The sequence below is a fragment of the Carettochelys insculpta genome, chromosome 3 (genome assembly GCF_033958435.1).
Source record: "Carettochelys insculpta isolate YL-2023 chromosome 3, ASM3395843v1, whole genome shotgun sequence".
In the NCBI taxonomy this organism is placed as follows: domain Eukaryota; kingdom Metazoa; phylum Chordata; order Testudines; family Carettochelyidae; genus Carettochelys; species Carettochelys insculpta.
The window spans coordinates 108,669,936-108,688,221 of NC_134139.1; the positions used below are offsets into that span (position 1 = coordinate 108,669,936).

Below are 18,286 nucleotides of genomic sequence, written 5' to 3' on the forward strand. Positions count from 1 at the left end.
GCGACCCCTGAGGGGTCACTTTTGCATATCCATAACAGAAATGTGAAAACGGACCCCAGCAGATCAACCCTGAGCAGGGTGATCTTCCACAGTAGTGTAGTTGTAGCCTAACTCTTATGCTGGTGAGTGTACAACAGGAGCACAGTCAACTGTCAATTTAGCACGTCTTTTCTAGACCTGCTAAATCAACCCCCACGAGATCGAGCTACACAGTATCAATCTCCTACTAAGTGTAGACAAGACAATTATTTAAGCAAAATAGACCAGATCTATAAGCGTATGTAGACACTTAAGTTGCCTAATGAGATTTGCAACTGCATAGACATTTAACTCACGTTGATTTCAATGGGAGTTAGGTGCCTAGGTTCCTTTGTAAATCTCACCAGGTGCCTCTTTGCCTCTGTAGGCACCTAAATACATTTATAAATCTAGTCCAACAGGTGTAAGACATGTCATAGTTTCCACTGACTTGTGGAGTTCTAGTTTGTCATTGCTCTTGGGTTTCCAAGCAAAGCACAACACTGACAAAATATCTCCTAAGACAAGGGCTAAAATGGATTTTTAAAGTTTGTTTTCAGGGGAATACATTTGATACTTAAGCTGAGACTTGAAGTTTAGCCATTTGAAATCCATTGACAGTTGTTCTGTCCATTCCAGAAGTTGTTAATGTTAAATTAAATTTTAGAGATGCTTAGAAACTGTTGCAAGTTTTTATCCACAGTTAGGGATATATGTCAGATATTGTGGTAATTTCTTCATTTTTAAAGTAAGGCTTATTTTATGTAATATTGGTAGCTTTGGTTTGATGGAAGATACTGTAGCTGAACAAAGATTCTCCCACTGATAGTCCTTCGCATATCTTAAACACATGTGAATTAATATTTGAAGTGATAATCATCTGATTTCAGTGTCTGCTACTGGCTAAGACATGAAAAGTAGATCTCCTATGATCCTTGCAAGAGAATGTTAAAGGGCTGGTACATTAATGTTTCTCATAGTTGTTTGAGGGGCGGAGGTATTTTTAATATTTATTCTATCACTGTTTTCTGTGGTTCTGTTCTATTCCATCTTAGTCCACTATGCAAATTTTTGTTGTCTGTGCCTTGGGTTGATTGTATCTTATCTCTTTCACCACAGCCTCCAGTAGTAAAAACAGAGATGGTGACCATTTCAGATGCCACACAGAGAACAGAAATCTCTACCAAGGAAGTCCCAATTGTTCAAACAGAGACTAAAACTATCACATATGAATCTCCACAGGTACAGAATCCATATGATTTGAAATATTATTTATAATGCAGTTTGTAGGTTGGCCTTTATGATCAGCTCCAAATTCGAGAGGTAACATAGTAATGATTTTTTTAACAAATCTACACTGTAGTGGCATTTCTTGTTTTGTTAGAGTACAACAATTTTTAAATGACTTTAAGTAGATAGAATATCAAGTATCATCCTAACACTGAAAGTTGATATGGTTATCTTTAAATGCACACATTTTAGATGTGGCCAAATTCACCTCAGAGCTCCCCAAAGGGAAGAATAACTGATTACAATTTTGTCTACAAGGGATTTGGAATGTTCAAATGGTTGATGTGATTCAGTATACCAGATAGCTTTTATTTTAGAGCAGTCTATTATGTATCAAACCAGTTTGTCTTCATATGGTTTCTGCTCCAAAAACACTTTTCTGTTTGAGCTAAAGAAGAAGAATATAGGTATTTGTAGTGAAGGTTGCATTGACTGTCATATGATAAGACAGTAGCATTAAATATGTAGGCATGAAAATGCAACTTTTGTTTTTCCTTTCTCAACTGTTTATAGTTTGATGGCAGCGCAGGTGGTGATGCTGGGGTGCTGGTGAGTGCCCAGACTATCACGTCAGAATCAATTTCTACAACTACAACCACGCACATCACTAAGGTAAAACTGACCCTGTCAAAATGTGCATTGGTTCTTTCAAAATGGTTATGCCTCACAAATCACTGAATAAATTTAATATTTGAAATGAATCATACCTTTTCCAGTTCTGTGCTTAACTTGAGTTCCCTAAACCAAGCCTTTAATGCATTACCGCAGATGAAATCAGGAGGAAGAACTGGGGAAGAGAGAGAGAAATATAATCAGAGTTTGCAGTACCAGCAGCTGGTGTTCCTTCTGGCTTTAGTGGGTTTTGGACATGCTGCTTGGCACAGTCTTTTTTCTGTCTCTGTTCTTCTCACTACTTGATAATATTTGCTGTGGGTTCTGCAAGGGGAAAGGGGTAGTTAACATGACTGAGCTCTGTAGAAGCCCCAGTGATGGAGTTAACTTGGGGATATGCTGCAACAACTTACCTCCTGGCTTCAGTCCTCTTTATTCATCCTCTCTTCGAACTGCATTGATCAATCTTTGTTACCTTTCAGGGCACATTCTGTTCACTGAGTCTTTTCACCTTGGATTACTTTAGAAACTGGCATTGCCAGGGCTGACTCATGTCCTCAGTGTTCAGCATGCAGAGACAGTCAAGAAACTCAAAGTCAGCAAGAAGTTGGGCCTATTTTCATTTCTGTCCTGTGAGACACTTTTTTTCTTGGCATCCCCCTTCCACTTGACAAGTGTTATTTCTATTCACCATTTAGGGTAACTGTTTTTGTCTTTAAAAGAGGCATGCAAACAACAGAATAACTGAATTCTAATGGCGTTTTAATTCTGTTCTAGAAGGAAGGACTCCCAGTTTATGGTAAAATAAAAAGGAAGGAATTGATAGGTGCAGAGTAAATTTTATTTCAGACAAGTATTTTAATTATATTGGATAGTAATTTAGCACTCACAGAAGTAAGTGCACAATGGAATAACCTAAAGAGAGCAAAATATATTTGCAGAGGAAGTCAGGAGAAAAAGGCGCTAAAAAGTTGTCCAATGACAGTCAACAAAAATACACTCTCAATTCAAAATTTTAAAGGGGCTTCATCAGAATGTTTAATGAACAGCTCCTCCAACTTCCTGGTGCTATTAGAGTTCTTCAGCATCATTGAAAAAGACTTTGTGAAATAAAATGTGACCTCTAGTCCAACAGAAAAATTCATTCTCTTATCATATGTACACATGGAGCTGAAAACATTGTCTCCTAGAAAGAAGCCATATTTTTAAAATTAAATTAGGTGTTAGTGTGACAACTAGGAGGTCAAAGAGTGTAGAAGAGATATATCTGAAAGGAAATTCACCACAACACCACTAACAGCTTCTTTGTAAGTACAGTAAATTTGACGCCTTGATTCCAAATGTTATAGCTACCTCCAAGTGTTGGCTGTAATTTTGCATCTAGAATTTTTCATTCATTTCTTTGAAATACAGAACCCGACAAGATAATTTGAATGTTCTTCTGCAATTCTTAAAGGACTCACACTGGAAATAATTGTAGGTTATCGTATAAATCATTTCTCTTGATTTAATACAAAAAAGTGGCTTAAAATTTTGTACCTTTGATCTATTTATTATTCTTGATTTGGTGTATGGAAGCCCTTTCATAAGTCTTCAAATAACATCAATTTATAATATTCTCAGAGGAAGCAATTAATCTCATCTCTGGCCAGATAATTATATAAATTACAATACAGTTTTGTCATCTGTAGTGTCCTTCATACAAACTGTTTCCTAAAATGCTTTGATCATTAGAGACCAAAATAAATTGTTCATCTGAGATTTGAAATTAGATGGTTAATATATGAGGCAGAAACATGCATGAAAGCCAGAACTGCAGAAGAGCAAAAACCTCGCACGAGTAGCAGTGGGATTGTGTTGAAAAGTGATGGTCTGAGACACAGTAGTTACGGACCTTTCAAGAAACTTGTCACTTATTAAGACTCAAATGATGACAACGAAGACTGGAACCCTGATCTATCAGCCCCATTTCCATATTTCTGCAAACCTGTCTTCAGATACTATCTTAAGGCCTTCTCTGTGAGTTGGTCGTCTTGGGCAACCTCTTCTTGGATGTCTCTACTGTACAGTTAACCATAAGCAGGAAAGGATGAATAGGTGTAGCACCAAGACTCCATGTCACTAACTACAATCCTTCTGTACCAACTCTCTGTTCTCACAAGCTGTGTCTGCATGGTCCCTCCCTTCAGGGCATGCAAATGTGGCCCATCAAAAATGCGAATGAAGTGCGGATTTACAAATCTCACACCTCATTTGCATACTCTTATGCGATCATGTTTCCGGAAGTCATTTTTTCATAAAAAATAAAAACAGCCATGTAGATGGGGTTCTTTGAGGAGAAAACCCTGTTTTTGAAAGATCCCTTCCTATTTTGTTTCAGGGAGAAGGGATGTTTGAAAACAGATTTTTTCAAAGGAATCCCATCTACATGGCTGTTTTTTTTTTTTTTTTAAATCAGTTCTGGAAATGCGATCACATGAGTAAGCAAATAAGGTGTGAGATTTGTAAATCTGCACTTATTTTCCATTTTTGATCAGCCACATTTGCATGCCCCTTCCAAAAACTTAGGCGCCGTATAGCTGCAGCTATAGTGTACTGGAGAGTAGAAGTAGACATGCTCCTATTGTCCTCGCTCTTTTGCTATATAGAATCATTTTGAAGAAGAACTTCTTTGTTTTGTGCCATATCTAGACAGTAAGAGGTGGAGTATCAGAAACAAGGATTGAGAAGCGCATTGTCATCACTGGAGATGCAGATATTGATCATGACCAGGTGAGTACATATGACATTCCCTTTTACAGTATGCTGGTCATAGTCCTGTGAGATCTGTGAAATACATTAAACAAGTACTTTATTTATGAGTACTCGCTTAAACGAGGGACACATACTTACCTTTTGTTCACTGGACGAGTGAACTCTCCACGATAATATGAGCCGAACCTCCTCCCTCCCCGCAGCTTCAACCCACCACAGTCTGATCCCCCCTGCCAGCCTGCAGACCCAACCCGCCGCATCCTGACCCCCGACCACTGGCCCCACAGTCATAAACCTCTGCAGCCTGACCTCCTGCCAGCCCCACAGCACCAAACTGCCACAGCCCAACCCTTCCCACTGTCCTTGCAGACCTAAACCACTGCAACTTAACCCCCCCACCAGCCCCACAGACCTAAACTGCCACAACCTAAACCCCTCGCCAGCCCCGCAGACCCCAAACAGCCACAACCTAAATATCCCCGCTGGCCCCCCACACCTAAACTGCTCCAGCCTCACCCTGCCAGCCCCACAGACGCAACCTGCAACAGCCTGAACCCTGACCCCCACAGACCCAACCCACCACCATGTTTTAACCCTCCCTCCCATTCATACCCCCAAACTGCCCCCAGCCTTTAATCCCCCCCAACCCCCCCAGCCCAGATTTACTTACCTTTCAAAAGCAGCAACACCTGTTGTCACTCCAAGCAGTTGGAACCAGAGACTTTACACGTATTTTAATGGGAATTTAGTGTCCCTCTTATGAGTTTTCACCTACGAGCAGAAAGTTGGGAACCAATTGTGCTCATAGAGTGAGGGATGAGTGTATATCTCAACTGTGGATCCCTTTGGAACCTTGCACAGGTAAGTTAATCTTTATTAGTGCTAGCTACCTAGAACCAAGCACAATTTTTTTCATGCTCATGAGCATAATACTGTTTCATCTCTCCCATACAGGGGGGAAAAAGACTTTGAAAAGTGGAAAACTGAAAATCAGAAAAACGCTATTATTTGTCCCTTTTTATCATGTTTGCTCAGAATATTTATATAAGTTTTCATTTTGGAGCTGATGGTGACAAAACTGCAACATAAAATAATTGCTTCTCACTGAGTTATTTAGGCAAGAAAGTCTGCCATTTACATGATGTTGCAGCTGAGCCACTTTCTATGCTGATGGCAGGTATACAAATCCACAAATAGGAATTTAATTTTCACTTCTTAATTGTAATGTACTGAAGGCTCTCAGTAAATTTAATTTGCGTTTGATGCATATGTAGTAAGTAGCTCATGACAAGTTCAATCTCTCCTTGAAGCTTGTAATTAAATGCCAGAGCTCTTTAGCATTAGGCATCGGTTATGTGTCTCCTGCAACGTATTTAATACATTTGGGACATCTGGAAAGGTCAGACAATATCTTTCTTTAATAAAAAACTTTATTCTCTCCACTGTTCTTAAAGTCCTCCTCTTACACTGAAATAAACAGTGTGAAACAGAAAAATAAGTTGTAAGTAGTGACTACACAGTACATTTCTGTACTACAGTTCGCCATGGTATTTTGCTTATGACAAATTATAGATCCTCTACCATTGACTCTCCAATGCATCTATGAAGTTCATAATACCAAAAAAAGAAAAAAACCCAACCTGTAGCTTGGAGATTGAATCATGCTTTCCTTTTGGCACTGTACATCATTACTGTGGAGAATGAGGAATTAACATGATTAGGTGAATAGACTTCAGTGTTCTACCACAGTGAGGTGTATGAAACCGAAACCAGATCTTCCCCTGAAAGCAGTGGCTCTCAACAATGGAGGTGCATACCCTGCGGGTATATAGAGTTCTTTCAGGGGTACATCAATACATAGAGTCCTTTGTACAGTTATACAGCAGGCTACATAGAAAGCCCTCGCAAAGTCAGTATAAACTAAAATTTCATACAGTTGTTTATACTGCTCTATATGCTATACACTGATACGTCAGTACGATATATATATTCCACTTGATTTTATACTTGCAGTAAATATGAGAAAGTAAGCAATGTTTCAGTCATTGTGTGCTGTGACACCTTTTTGTGTGTTTGATTTTGTGAGCAAATAATGTTAAGTGAGGTAAAACTTGGGGTACACTAGGCAAATCAGAATTCTGAAAGGAGACTGTAATCCGGAAAGGTTGAGAGCCACTGCCCCTAAAGGGTACACCCAAGAGGGGCTAAATGGATCTAAGGTGTAGTTGGCCCTATAGCCATGGCAATTATCTAAAATATTTTGTAAGTATCCTATAGCTCTCTGGTTATTTATTTTGGTGCTAAATTGCCTAACAGGGAGGGATAGCTCACTGGTTTGAGTATTGGCTTTGTAAACCCAGGGTTGTGAGTTTAATCCTTGAAGAGGCTATTTATTAGGGCCCTGAGGCACATTGCTTTAAAAAATAAATCTGTCAGAGATGGTCTTGGTCCTGCCAAGAGGGCAGGGGACTGGACTTGATGATCTCTTCAGGTTCTTTCCAGTTTTATGAAACATGTATGTGTATATGTATCCAAGAGCGTAAATAAAAGAAAATTGGAAAATTGGAAATCCACAGGGAACAAAACAATGGCAAACATCAGGGTCCCTGGCACCAGTGGAGACAGGCCTCTAAATAGGGAAATAACTGCCCTCTGGCCCTTCTCCAGGTTGAGTCAGGCATCAAAGAGGTTCACAAAGATCAGACAGTAGAAAAAGGAGGAAGATGAAATGAGTGGTGAGAGGCTATCTAAGATAAGGTAGGCTATATAGAGATGGGAAGCCTGCTGCCTCAGGACACACTCTTCTTGTCAGAGACCAGGCTAAGAGGAACTTACAAACACTGCCAAAAAATGTAAGGAGTTTAAGTAAATCTTGTTGGGTGGCCTTTGTTTTTATCTTGTGCTCTGCTTGTGTTGTACTTCTGAGGAACAAGTACATAGTATTCTGTGACAGATACTGTCCCTGTATCACTACAGACTTTTGCTCTGAAAGGCTCAAAAAGCAAATTGACCATGTCATTGACATAATTGTGGGGTGGGGCGCAGCAGCTACAGCCCAGAGATCCACTCTGAGTTACTGTACTTCCAAGGTTCTCTGTTAATTGCCTAGCCAGGCTGGCCCTTTAGAAACTATTGCATGGTGCTGCTTAAAATGCAAACTAGTAGTAAAACTGGCAGGTTTAGGAAAGACCATAAGCACAAAGCATTTCTTCTTTTCTTAAGACTCCATGCACTTTATTCTTCATCAGTACATGTCCTTTTTAACCTTCCTTTGCCTTCCAAACTCCCTTCACAGCTCTGTTTATTTCCTCTCCCTATCAGCCCATTGGTTCAAGAAATGGCACTCTTCAACACCCTGTGCTCGAAGCTACAATGCCTATTTTGCTGCAACCTATGTTCTTTTTATGGTTCAGTACAGTTTTTAGGCTGTTTTGTCACTAAAGCAGTACGTGGATTTATTACTGCTAAGAAACACTGTCTCCGACTCTTGACTCCTACTTGGTTCTTTGGCATATTCCTTTGTGTTCACTCCTTGCAGCCTCACAGCAGCACCGTATGCTGAGGTAGAACATCATTACCCATGACTTTTGACTGAGATGATACCATGTGGCAAGTAGATTCCAAGAGCTCTTTTGTACCACGTATGTTTCCTTTGAAGTTGCAAGCACATATCTTCTCTGAGACTTTGAGCAACTCTCGTATCCAGTAGCACAGCTCTTAATTAAATAAGATGTACCAGAAACAGAGAAAAGGGGGTAAAAAGAAACCATTTGCTTAACATCTAGAATGATACTTTTCAGTAGCTAAACTAATTAAGATACTTTTAGCTTTGGTGCAGAAAAAGAGAGAATTTTATATGTCCAGAGATCAATTCCTGCTTCTGACATCTCTATCAGAATTCCAGCTCCATGCTGAGTCCAAAGACAGCAAAGCACAGACCTTTTTTGGCCTTGTTGCATTCAAGGTATTCCCTGGTTAAAGACTGTTTGGAATTCAGCCAGTGACCCGGTTGTTATCTGGTATACTTGAATTGTCCTTTTATATAATGGTTTGGGACTCCCTAAAAAGAGAGCAATAACCATTAAATGATAGTGAATAAAGAAATAATCACAAATTAATCTAAGCAATTAGAACTGAAATCAGACAGAACAGTACTCGAAACTGCACTCCTGAAAATTCAGAAAGAAGCCAGTACAGAAGTTTATCCTTATTGCCTATTCTCTATAGTCTTTATGAATACTCTGCATAATCATATAATAAATTTCATGAGTAGGGAAGTGGTATGTAATAAGCGTCACATATTGTGTGCACTATTAGGCAAACATGAATCTGCTGTCTACGGATCAGCTATAGCAGGTCAAAGGCTTACAGTTTCCTTAGTTTGCTCTCAGTCTTTTTCTCTCCTCAGAATCATGAAATCATCGTGTCATGATCACTTTCACCCAAACTCCCTTTCACTTTCAGATTTAAACAATTCCTCTCAAGTAGTCAGACTCAAACCTAACATGGCTGTTGCCATGGCTATTTCCTCCTCCTTCGGAACAAAGTCATCCCCAACACATTCAAATAACTTATTAGACATTTTGTTTTTCCACATTACATTTCCAATAGATCTCTGAGTAACTGACGTTCCCCATTGCCAACAGATGTTTCTCTTATTTGTTCTAGAAATGCTCATCCAGTGCCACCTCCTCATATAGTAGTCTGTAATAGAGCTCTACCATAATTTTGTTCCTTCCCCCCCGCCCCACCCTCCGCATTGCTTTTCTTCTTCAGCATGGGAGGGATGGACTTAGATGAACTTTCTAGGTCCTGTACAGCCCTACATTTGCATGATTCTCTGCTCCAGTATATAAATATGTTGTTAAATGGATGGAAGGTTATCTTGTATCTAGTTTCCAGAATTTCCTGAGCCCTTTTATGCGCAGAAGCTTTAGTTCTGAAGAGCTGTGCCATTACATAGTACCATAATATGTTGTCATTAGCTCACCACTGCAGTGCAGTTTTTAATTTCACTCTGCCACCGTTCTACTAAATTTTTCAATGTGTTTTAGGCATTGGCACAGGCAATCAAAGAAGCCAAAGAGCAGCACCCTGACATGTCTGTCACAAGAGTAGTGGTGCATAAAGAAACTGAACTTGCTGAGGAAGGCGAGGAGTAAGGTCAAGGTAAGGAAGCCTGCGTCGTCAAGCAAAATAGTACAAGTAGGCCTGAGACATAAGGCCATCTTTATTGATCTTTATTCTTCACACCTGACCTTTAAACACATTACTGTTTGAAGAGTTGCTTCATCTTTCTTCAGTACATCCATACTTGAATTTTGCAATAGAAGATTTTTAAAAAGCATACACTAACTTACAGTGTGTGTAGCTGAAAACTGGAACAATGGCATAGTAATTTATCATCCCATGTGTACAATGGGGTTTTATCTGAAGTTCAATTTGACATCCGTTTTCAGTTTTAATTTCAATATTCCTATAAAAATGTCTACCGATATTATCACAAAATCCTATTATGGCACTTAGACATCCCATCACGTTATACCATAGTAAATTGCAGGAAACACAACTCAGGCAGAATCTGTAAAGTACGAAATATGAAGCATACTCCCAACTCATCTTTAGGTTTCTACTGTTATCACACCTGCCATATGTTTGGAATAGTTATTGTACTAGTATGGAGATTGTGTGCAGCCCAGTGAAGGGATTCATTTCTCTACTACTGAATCTGAAGCTGTCAGATTATTTTGCCCTCTTGCCATTCTGAAATGTTTAACCTTTCCCCCTCCACTCTTCTGGGAGAGAATTAAATGGTTTTGTAGCCAGATCAATTCTTGCACTTCTATAAATTTGTTTATAATTGCAACATGCACTTGTCATAGCTAACAGATTTTTTCATTTAGGTGGCTGTTGAGAGTTAATTAAGGAGATGAAATGGGTAAAACCCAGACACTTTGAGCTTTAGGTAATACAAACAACTATAATTGGAATGAGAGAAAACTCCAATTATGTCAGTTTAAAAATAAGCCAAATGCAGAAAAGCGGTTTCCTCCATAGGAAACCACTTTTCTTCGTATTTGGACTCTTACATTGGTCATACTTACAACTTCATGGACCCCATTAGTGACAAAGATAAAAGAAAAGTAAGTGATACATATCAGGAATTGGTCCCAGATCAAACAGTGTGCTGTTCTTCAACTGGATGCAATCAAGGAAGCCAGGAGCCTTTTCAGATCTTTACGGCCCTTAGGTTATTCATCTGGCATGGACATACGCAAGACCAGTCCACCTTTTCATACATGGGTCAGCACCATCAGCCCATCTTTTTCCATATGGGCCACTCAGTTAACTATATTTACACTTCCAACAGCTACTTTGGGGGTAATTCTGCACAGAAAACAAGAATTCTGTGCACAATGATTTCAGATTTTGCAAAATTCTGCATATTTTATTTGAAAATATAACACAGTATAATCACACCAGTTTCAGTTATTTGTTGGTCATTTATATCAAAATACCTGTCAGTATGTCTAACAATGCAGACAACAAAAAGATTCAGGAAATGGTTTTTGACAAATAGATTCCTTACTAGGTTTATTAGTACAGAACTCTGGATAACAGTTCCTTTAAATTACAGTTCTGTACTGCAGTTTAAATGGAAATTTCCCACATCCCTCAGAAGCAGTGCAAAGGTTCGAGAGACCCAAGTATAACAGAGGAACTGAGGGTGAGGAAAGTAATTGCTGGTAAGGAATCTTACTGTGAGGATTGTTGAGTATGGGTGGGAAAAGTTTGGAAGTTTAGGTTTTTGCTGTGGATAGAGAAGGATCAAGTTTCCTCCATACTGAGTTGGCTGACCACAGGTTTCTCTTATTTAGTTTGTGACATCTGTCCCACTCCTTTGTGACCTTGCACCTCTTTTGTCCACACATGTTCCTCCCCCCGTCACTCAGACACCACAACCCCTATCCCTATGAGACCCTGCACTCTTGTCCCCATGTGTCTCTGGGCCTCCACTCAATCACCCTCCACTCCCATTCAGCCCCTGTCCCAGTCTATCCTTCCCCACTAGTCGCTGTCTAACCTCTCACCCAGAAGCCCAACACTGTCTTCCCAGAGCACTGTCTTCTGAGCTGGCCCAACAGGTGCTGTGAAGAAGGCAGACTCGACTCTTTCTCTTCCCTAGCTGGCTGTGAGCGGCTGGTCTTTTCTGTTGCTACAGTGCCCCTAGGTGGTCAAAAGGTGGAACTGCAGCAACTTCCCAGTAAAGATATTTTCTCCTTGGACTGCTCTACTCTAGCGCCAAAGTGCCCCCGGTAGGCAAAAGGCAAAACTGGACCAATTTTCTGGTGAAAGATGTTTCTGGAAAAAGTTTGGCAAATAGCAACAAAAATTTTAAGGGTTTGGAATGGCTGTCATATGAGCAGAAATTAATGAGTGAGGCTTTTCATCTTAGAGAAGAAGAGAATAAGGGGTGGGGATATGATACAGGTCTAGAAAATCATGACTGCTGTGGAGAAAGTAGATACGGAAAATGTACTTGTTCTCATAACAAGAACTAGGGGTCATCAAATGAAATTCATAGGTCCCAGGTTTCAAACAAACAAAAGGAAGTGTACATGTAATATACAGTTAATCTGTGGAATACCCTTGCCAGAGGATGTTGTGAAGACTAAAACTTGGATAGAGTTCAAAAAAGAGCTAGATAAATTCATGGAAGATAAATCCATCAATGGCCATTAGCCAGGATTGATAGGAATGGTGTCCCTAGCCTCTGTTTGTCAGAAGCTGGGGCTGGGTGACAGGGCAGGGTCACTTCATAATTACTTGTTATTTCATTCATCTGGGGCACATGGAACTGTCTACTATCAGAAGCCAGGATTCTGCACTTGATTGATCTTTGGTCTGACCCAATGTAGCCATTCTTATGGATTAGTTGATAATTCTGGGCAAAGGTGAAGGCCATTTACACTGCTCAGTAACTAATTGGCCATAAATGGTCTTGATCAAGGTCAGAATCTGCACAGGAGATAACCAGCTTAAAGGCTGGAGAAGGACATTTTGTCATTGTAGCTGTTGCTTCCCAGCATTGAGTAGGAGGTGACAGGATATGCAATTAGTTGCTCATACAGAACCTCAGCAAAATTGTTTGTGATTCTAATCCTGTATTTACATGCACTTCCAGGTCTCTTCAATTTTTAGGAGCACTGTTCAGTTAATTTATCTCTACTTTTTTCTTAAACATATTTCAAATACATATTAGATTAATATAATTAATTTTACTAAAAATGTAGGTATTTCGGATGTTAGAAGCTTTCTGGATGAAAATTCCCTTCTCCCATATAACCAATGTAAATCCAAAGTAACATCACAAGAATTACTCTTGTTTCACGTGTCACAGATACAGAATTTAGTCTTGCATGTCAATAATCTGCTCCTTTTACCAACTGTAGTGAACGGAAGGTGATGGGAAACACAGCTCCCTTCATCTTGGTGTGTATGCGCATATGCAGATGTTTTAAAGAACCTACTATTTTATGATCTTTACTAATAGTGAATCAGGTTCTGTTGTGAGAAATAACCAGGAAGTTACGCTGCTACGAAGATGACTTTTGTTCATATTTGCAAAGGCAGACAATTCATTTGTCAGTGCCAGTCCATCTCCTAATATACAAATATGTCCTGATCTTAATAACTATTGTTATCTTTGACAGTTTTAGCAGAGGTGCTAGAATGAACACTAAGTTGAATGTGATAGTTCATGAGTTCTATGTCAGGGCTAAGACTCTGTTGCATATTGGGGTACAGGAAGATTGAATTTCTTCTGCCGTACTGGATGATGTAAAACACGGCTTCTCAAACAAAGGGGGCGGGCCCCGGGGGGCCATGAAGAAATTCCAGGGGGGAGCAATGCAACTCAGGCCCCCAATCATTTTCCCCACCCCAAGAAAGAGCCAGCTCTTGCTTGCAGCTCTCAGCCCCTGCCATTTCACATGGGTGACCTGACACAGCCACTATATAAAGCACGCAGCTGGCAAAGGCCCACATGGAGCTTGCCACCTCCTGCAAAGGTGAGTGTGGGTTGGATGTGTGGGGAGGAGGAGGATGTGTTTAGATGAGGGACTGGTGGTGCCTGGCTTTAGGGGAGAGGAGGGGCTCAGGCAGGCAGCTGACAGGTGGCTGGGGTGGCTGGCCTGCAGTTAGTTTAAAAAAAAAAAAAAGAGGTGCGGGGTTGGTGTGAGGGTTTCTCAAAAATGAAAAGCGGGGGCATGATGCTGCAAGGTTTGGGAACTACTGATCTAAAAGGACTGCAGTTTTGCTGCTTTTCATTTGATACCTTTCAGTAGTTTTAAAGTCAGCTCAAACAGATATAAAAATTCATATCCGTTTGTATGCATATTTCCCTTAGCAGTTGTGGGAGACCAGTGTAGCCTAATCATATTTCATTTGCATGAAAGAATGCTAGTTTGAATTGCAGTGGCAGTTCTTTGTTGTAGGAATAGAGTTTTAATGATCTGGATTTTAATTATATCCTGTCCCCTTGCTTCAGAGTTAACTTAAAGAAATGTTGTTGTTCCTGTGTTCTTCAGCCCCTGGGTGGAAACTGCTACATTTCTACACACAAGGGTTGTGTCTACACTGAGCCTTAGTGCTGACAGTTTGATGCAAGTAAACAGTCTCAAAAATGCAAAATGGTAGCTAATTTGCATATTTGCTCAGCTAATGTACATCTTCATAAGACTAATGTACATATTCACGCAGAAATCAAGCAGTGTAGACATGGTTCTACCAGCAAAAACCCCCTTTGTCGGCAGCCCCTTACTCCTGATCTTCTTCCAGGCATAAGGAGCTGCTGACATAGAGGTTTTTTACCAGCAGAACCATGTCTACAAGGCTTAATTCTGCCACAAAAGGCAAATTAACCTCATGAATATGCACAACAGCCAAACAGATATGCAAATTAGTCATCATTTTGCATTTTCAAGGCTGTGCTTATTTGCATCAAACTGTTGGCACTAGGGCTTGGTGTGGATACAGCCAAGCAGTATAACTAAATCTGAGCAGAATATTAATTCTAGGCCTTTTTACCATTGTGGGCTGCATATGCAACTCTCCATGTTATGTGAGCTTCAGCCATAGAATATATGTACTGCCTCTGTGGCACTGAGGGTCACATGGCCCACAGCTGTGTACAAGCAAGCCGCAGGTTGAAAACTACTGTAGTAGCAGGAGGTGGCAGGTGTTAAAACCTCCTGCATTGCACAAGCAGAATTGAAAAGCTGATGTATTCCCCGAGTAATCAGATCCACTTGGAAACAAATATTTTTCTAGTTCCTTGACCAGTTTATCAAATGATTTTATTGTTTGTATTGTGTTTCCCATGTAGATTTTAAGGCCTTTGGGGCAAAGACTGCTGTTTGAATAGTTTTTAGCGATTTCTGGATGTTACCAAAATCTAATTGTATAGCTTGCCAATGAACAACCTAATATAAGAAAAAAGATAACAGTTTTCCTTATGAGGCTCTCCTGGGCATGTGTTGTGGGAAGAGGAAATTATCTTGACATGAAAAGGTTGCACTGCAAATCCATTGAAAGGAAAATGAAGTGGTGACCAGCTGAGAAACTGATTCTCCTTGAGAAGAGAAAGTACTAACATTTTTTGTCAAAGTGGAGCATAGAGAAGATGAAAATCCTGCAACTAATCAGCAGGGTCCTTTGTTCCTATTAAGATCACTATGAGTTGTGGAAAGGTCTGACATTATCTTGTGCCTGTATAAAACTGTCACTGGTAGTTACAAAGGAGCATGTTGCAACATTTCAGAGGATGTTTGCCTGCTACTGAGTGAGTTCTGGAATTCCATCTGTTGCTCTGAATGGATTATATTGGAATTTGATAGAACCGGTGTGAGAGAATTCTAAATAATTGAGTCCTCTTCCCAGCTTTCATTTGATAGTGTGTCTGTTCACAGATTTGTAAGGCTTAAAGTGGCTATTAGATCATCTATTCTGACCTTTTGGATATCACTGACGATATATTTTTACACACACAGACTCATGTTTAAGTAAATCCAAATCCTGCAGAAAGGCATCCAGTGTTAATTACTTGCACCTAGACTAGTCAAGGCTGTGTCCTTGACTAGTTTCTTTGATGTATGCCATTGCATTTGCTGATAGAAAGGACCCGACCAAATTCACTGCCATGAAAAATGCATCTCAGACCATGAAATCTGGTATCCTCAGGTGAATTCGGTTTTTTTTCCTTCACTCTGTGGAGGAGCAAAGTGTTAGAATTAGGCATCCAGAGAGTGTAGGCTGTTGGCCAAGCACCAAGCTCTGAGGGCAGCCCTGCCATGAGTAGCAGCACAGAAGTAAAGGTAGCAGTACTTCAATCCCTGATACAGAAACCTTGTGGTCCTTCCCCAACACTCCTTTTTCCATCAGGATCCCAACAGTTACAACATTGTGAAATTTCAGATTTAACTACCTGAAATCATGGCATTTATTATTTTTTAAAATCCTATGACTGTGAAATTGACCAAAATGAACCGTGACATTGGTAGGACCCTACTGATAGAGATGGAAGAGACCACATCTGGATACCTAGAACTTATTCACAGAAATGATACCTTGGCTCAGTAAATTGTGAATGAAATATGTCTGCAGAGTTTGAAAAGAACCACTAAATGTCTCAACAGATAAAAATAGCATGAGCCATAACAGACTGAGATACAAATTGTTAAACCTTAAGAGAATTAGTGGGAGGGATTTACAAGAAACAGCAAGTACAGCAAGGTATTACCAAACTAAGCAATTTATCTCATGAGTGAGGAGGAGGGTGCTCTTGTATCACTTACAAAGTAGCTTTTGTAAGAGATTTTGCTGAAATGAAAGATCTGCATGGGGAAAGCTTCCCTAGCCTCTGTTTGCCAGAAGCTGGAAATGAGCAGCAGGGAATCATTCACTTCAGGATTGCCTGTTATCTTCATTCCCACTGAAGCACCTGGCAGTGGCAACTGTTAGCAAAAAGGATTCTGGACAAGATGGTCTTATGTTCTTATAAGTGATACTGTGTTCTAGAACTGTCATCTTCATGAATGTGTATATAATATTCCTTTCTTTCTCTCTCTCTCTCTCTCTCTCTTTTTAGAATTTAAAAAAAGCCACCCACTTTGTGACTATGAAGAACTTTGACCATTCCAAGTTGGTGACACAACCACTACTCCATTGAATTCACCAGGCCAAGCAGCAATGACCAGATGCTCAAGGTTGAAAATGCCAACACCAAACACTACCTTAACTACCCTGGTCTATATAGTTCCTTACATCTTGCTTGTTTGTCTTTTGTAACCACTTCTTAACATTCTTCAGTTTTATTTTCTTGTTTTATTCTTTGAGGTATTAGGGGGGATTGATTTGCACAGCTACCTGCCCGTTTTATAAAGAATTCCTGATCATATGAGAGTGAACATGAACTATCTGACGGTGCTATTCACTGGAACAGGTGAAGTTGTGCAGAAAGAGGATCTTTGACTAATTTAGATGTAGTTTTTTCCAGCTATTTCAAGTGAAGTCTCTTACTGGAGTAATTTACAGATTTTTTTTCAAATTAGTCCAGTAAATATACTTTATTAGATAACATAAAAAAGAGGATTTTTTGTAAGAACAAAACATTTCATACAATTTGGGAAAAAATAGAATTTTGCTTTTACTGGATAGATTTTTTTACTAACACCTTATAACTCTTTCTATTCTGGGGGTCTCCTCCTTTCTGTGGGGAGCAGGTGCTGGTAGTCTATAGAAGAGAAAGAGTTACAAAGATTTTTTTCCTTACTGAGAACTGTGTTTTAGAAACCTTTTGTACTGCAGTGCTAATCCTCGACTCTTTCACAGACACTTGGTTGTCTGCAACATTCCAGAGAAGGAAGAAAGGATAGGAAGAAATTTAAAAAAAAAAAAAAAAAAAAAAAAAAGTTTTCTCCTCTTCCAATAAAAGATGACCCAGGCAGCTTAAAACCTTAGTGCTTTCTTCTTAACATTTCAAAACATCAACACTTCCCTATCAAATACATGTGCAGAATCCTTGCTTTCTATTAAACCTCATTGTCTACATGTTAGAAATGACATTTCTGTTGTTGAGCAGGTATACATTTCAGATAGTTTTGTTTAAGAATCAGTACAGGTTTTTAAAATACTGGAAAGGTGTGGATCCATTCTTGTAGGTAATAAAAAAGCAACACCATTTGTTGAGGCTGCCGCTAGGGAGACCTGTATAGAAACCTGTTAACTATGTCAATTTCTTTGCTGTTGACTCTATGTATAGTTAAGATGCCAAATTAGATTTATAGCAGCTTGAAGTTGTATTAAGTGATATTTTGCTTTACGTAATACTGTTATAAAATAAAGTTTGTTTATTCTCTACATGCCATTTTTCTCCTTTTTTGATATAAAAAGACCCAGTATTTGTGGCATTTAGTTGGACACAAATATGTGGAAGATTCTTGCTGGTTTAAAGTGAGCAAACCAACTGGGAGATAACTAAAACTCTTGAGACCTCATTAGGTTTTAAAAGTAGGGATGCTTCAAAAGTAATTAGTTGAAGCTTCATTGCTTT

General features: G+C 39.5%; 1 protein-coding gene across 17 annotated transcripts in view; it reads left to right on the top strand.

The window, feature by feature from the left end:
* EPB41L2 (erythrocyte membrane protein band 4.1 like 2) overlaps nt 1-17,650 on the top strand; it is a 213,675-nt gene extending 196,025 nt beyond the window's left edge. For all 17 annotated transcript variants that reach the window (XM_074990571.1, XM_074990572.1, XM_074990586.1 and 14 more), the window contains 5 exons: nt 1,138-1,260; nt 1,822-1,920; nt 4,612-4,692; nt 9,729-9,843; nt 16,823-17,650. In XM_074990571.1, coding sequence (XP_074846672.1) covers nt 1,138-1,260; nt 1,822-1,920; nt 4,612-4,692; nt 9,729-9,836 — 411 coding nt within the window. In that variant the 3' untranslated portion in view covers nt 9,837-9,843; nt 16,823-17,650. The remainder of the gene's footprint in view (nt 1-1,137; nt 1,261-1,821; nt 1,921-4,611; nt 4,693-9,728; nt 9,844-16,822) is intronic.
* The last annotated feature ends 636 nt before the right edge of the window (nt 17,651-18,286 follow it).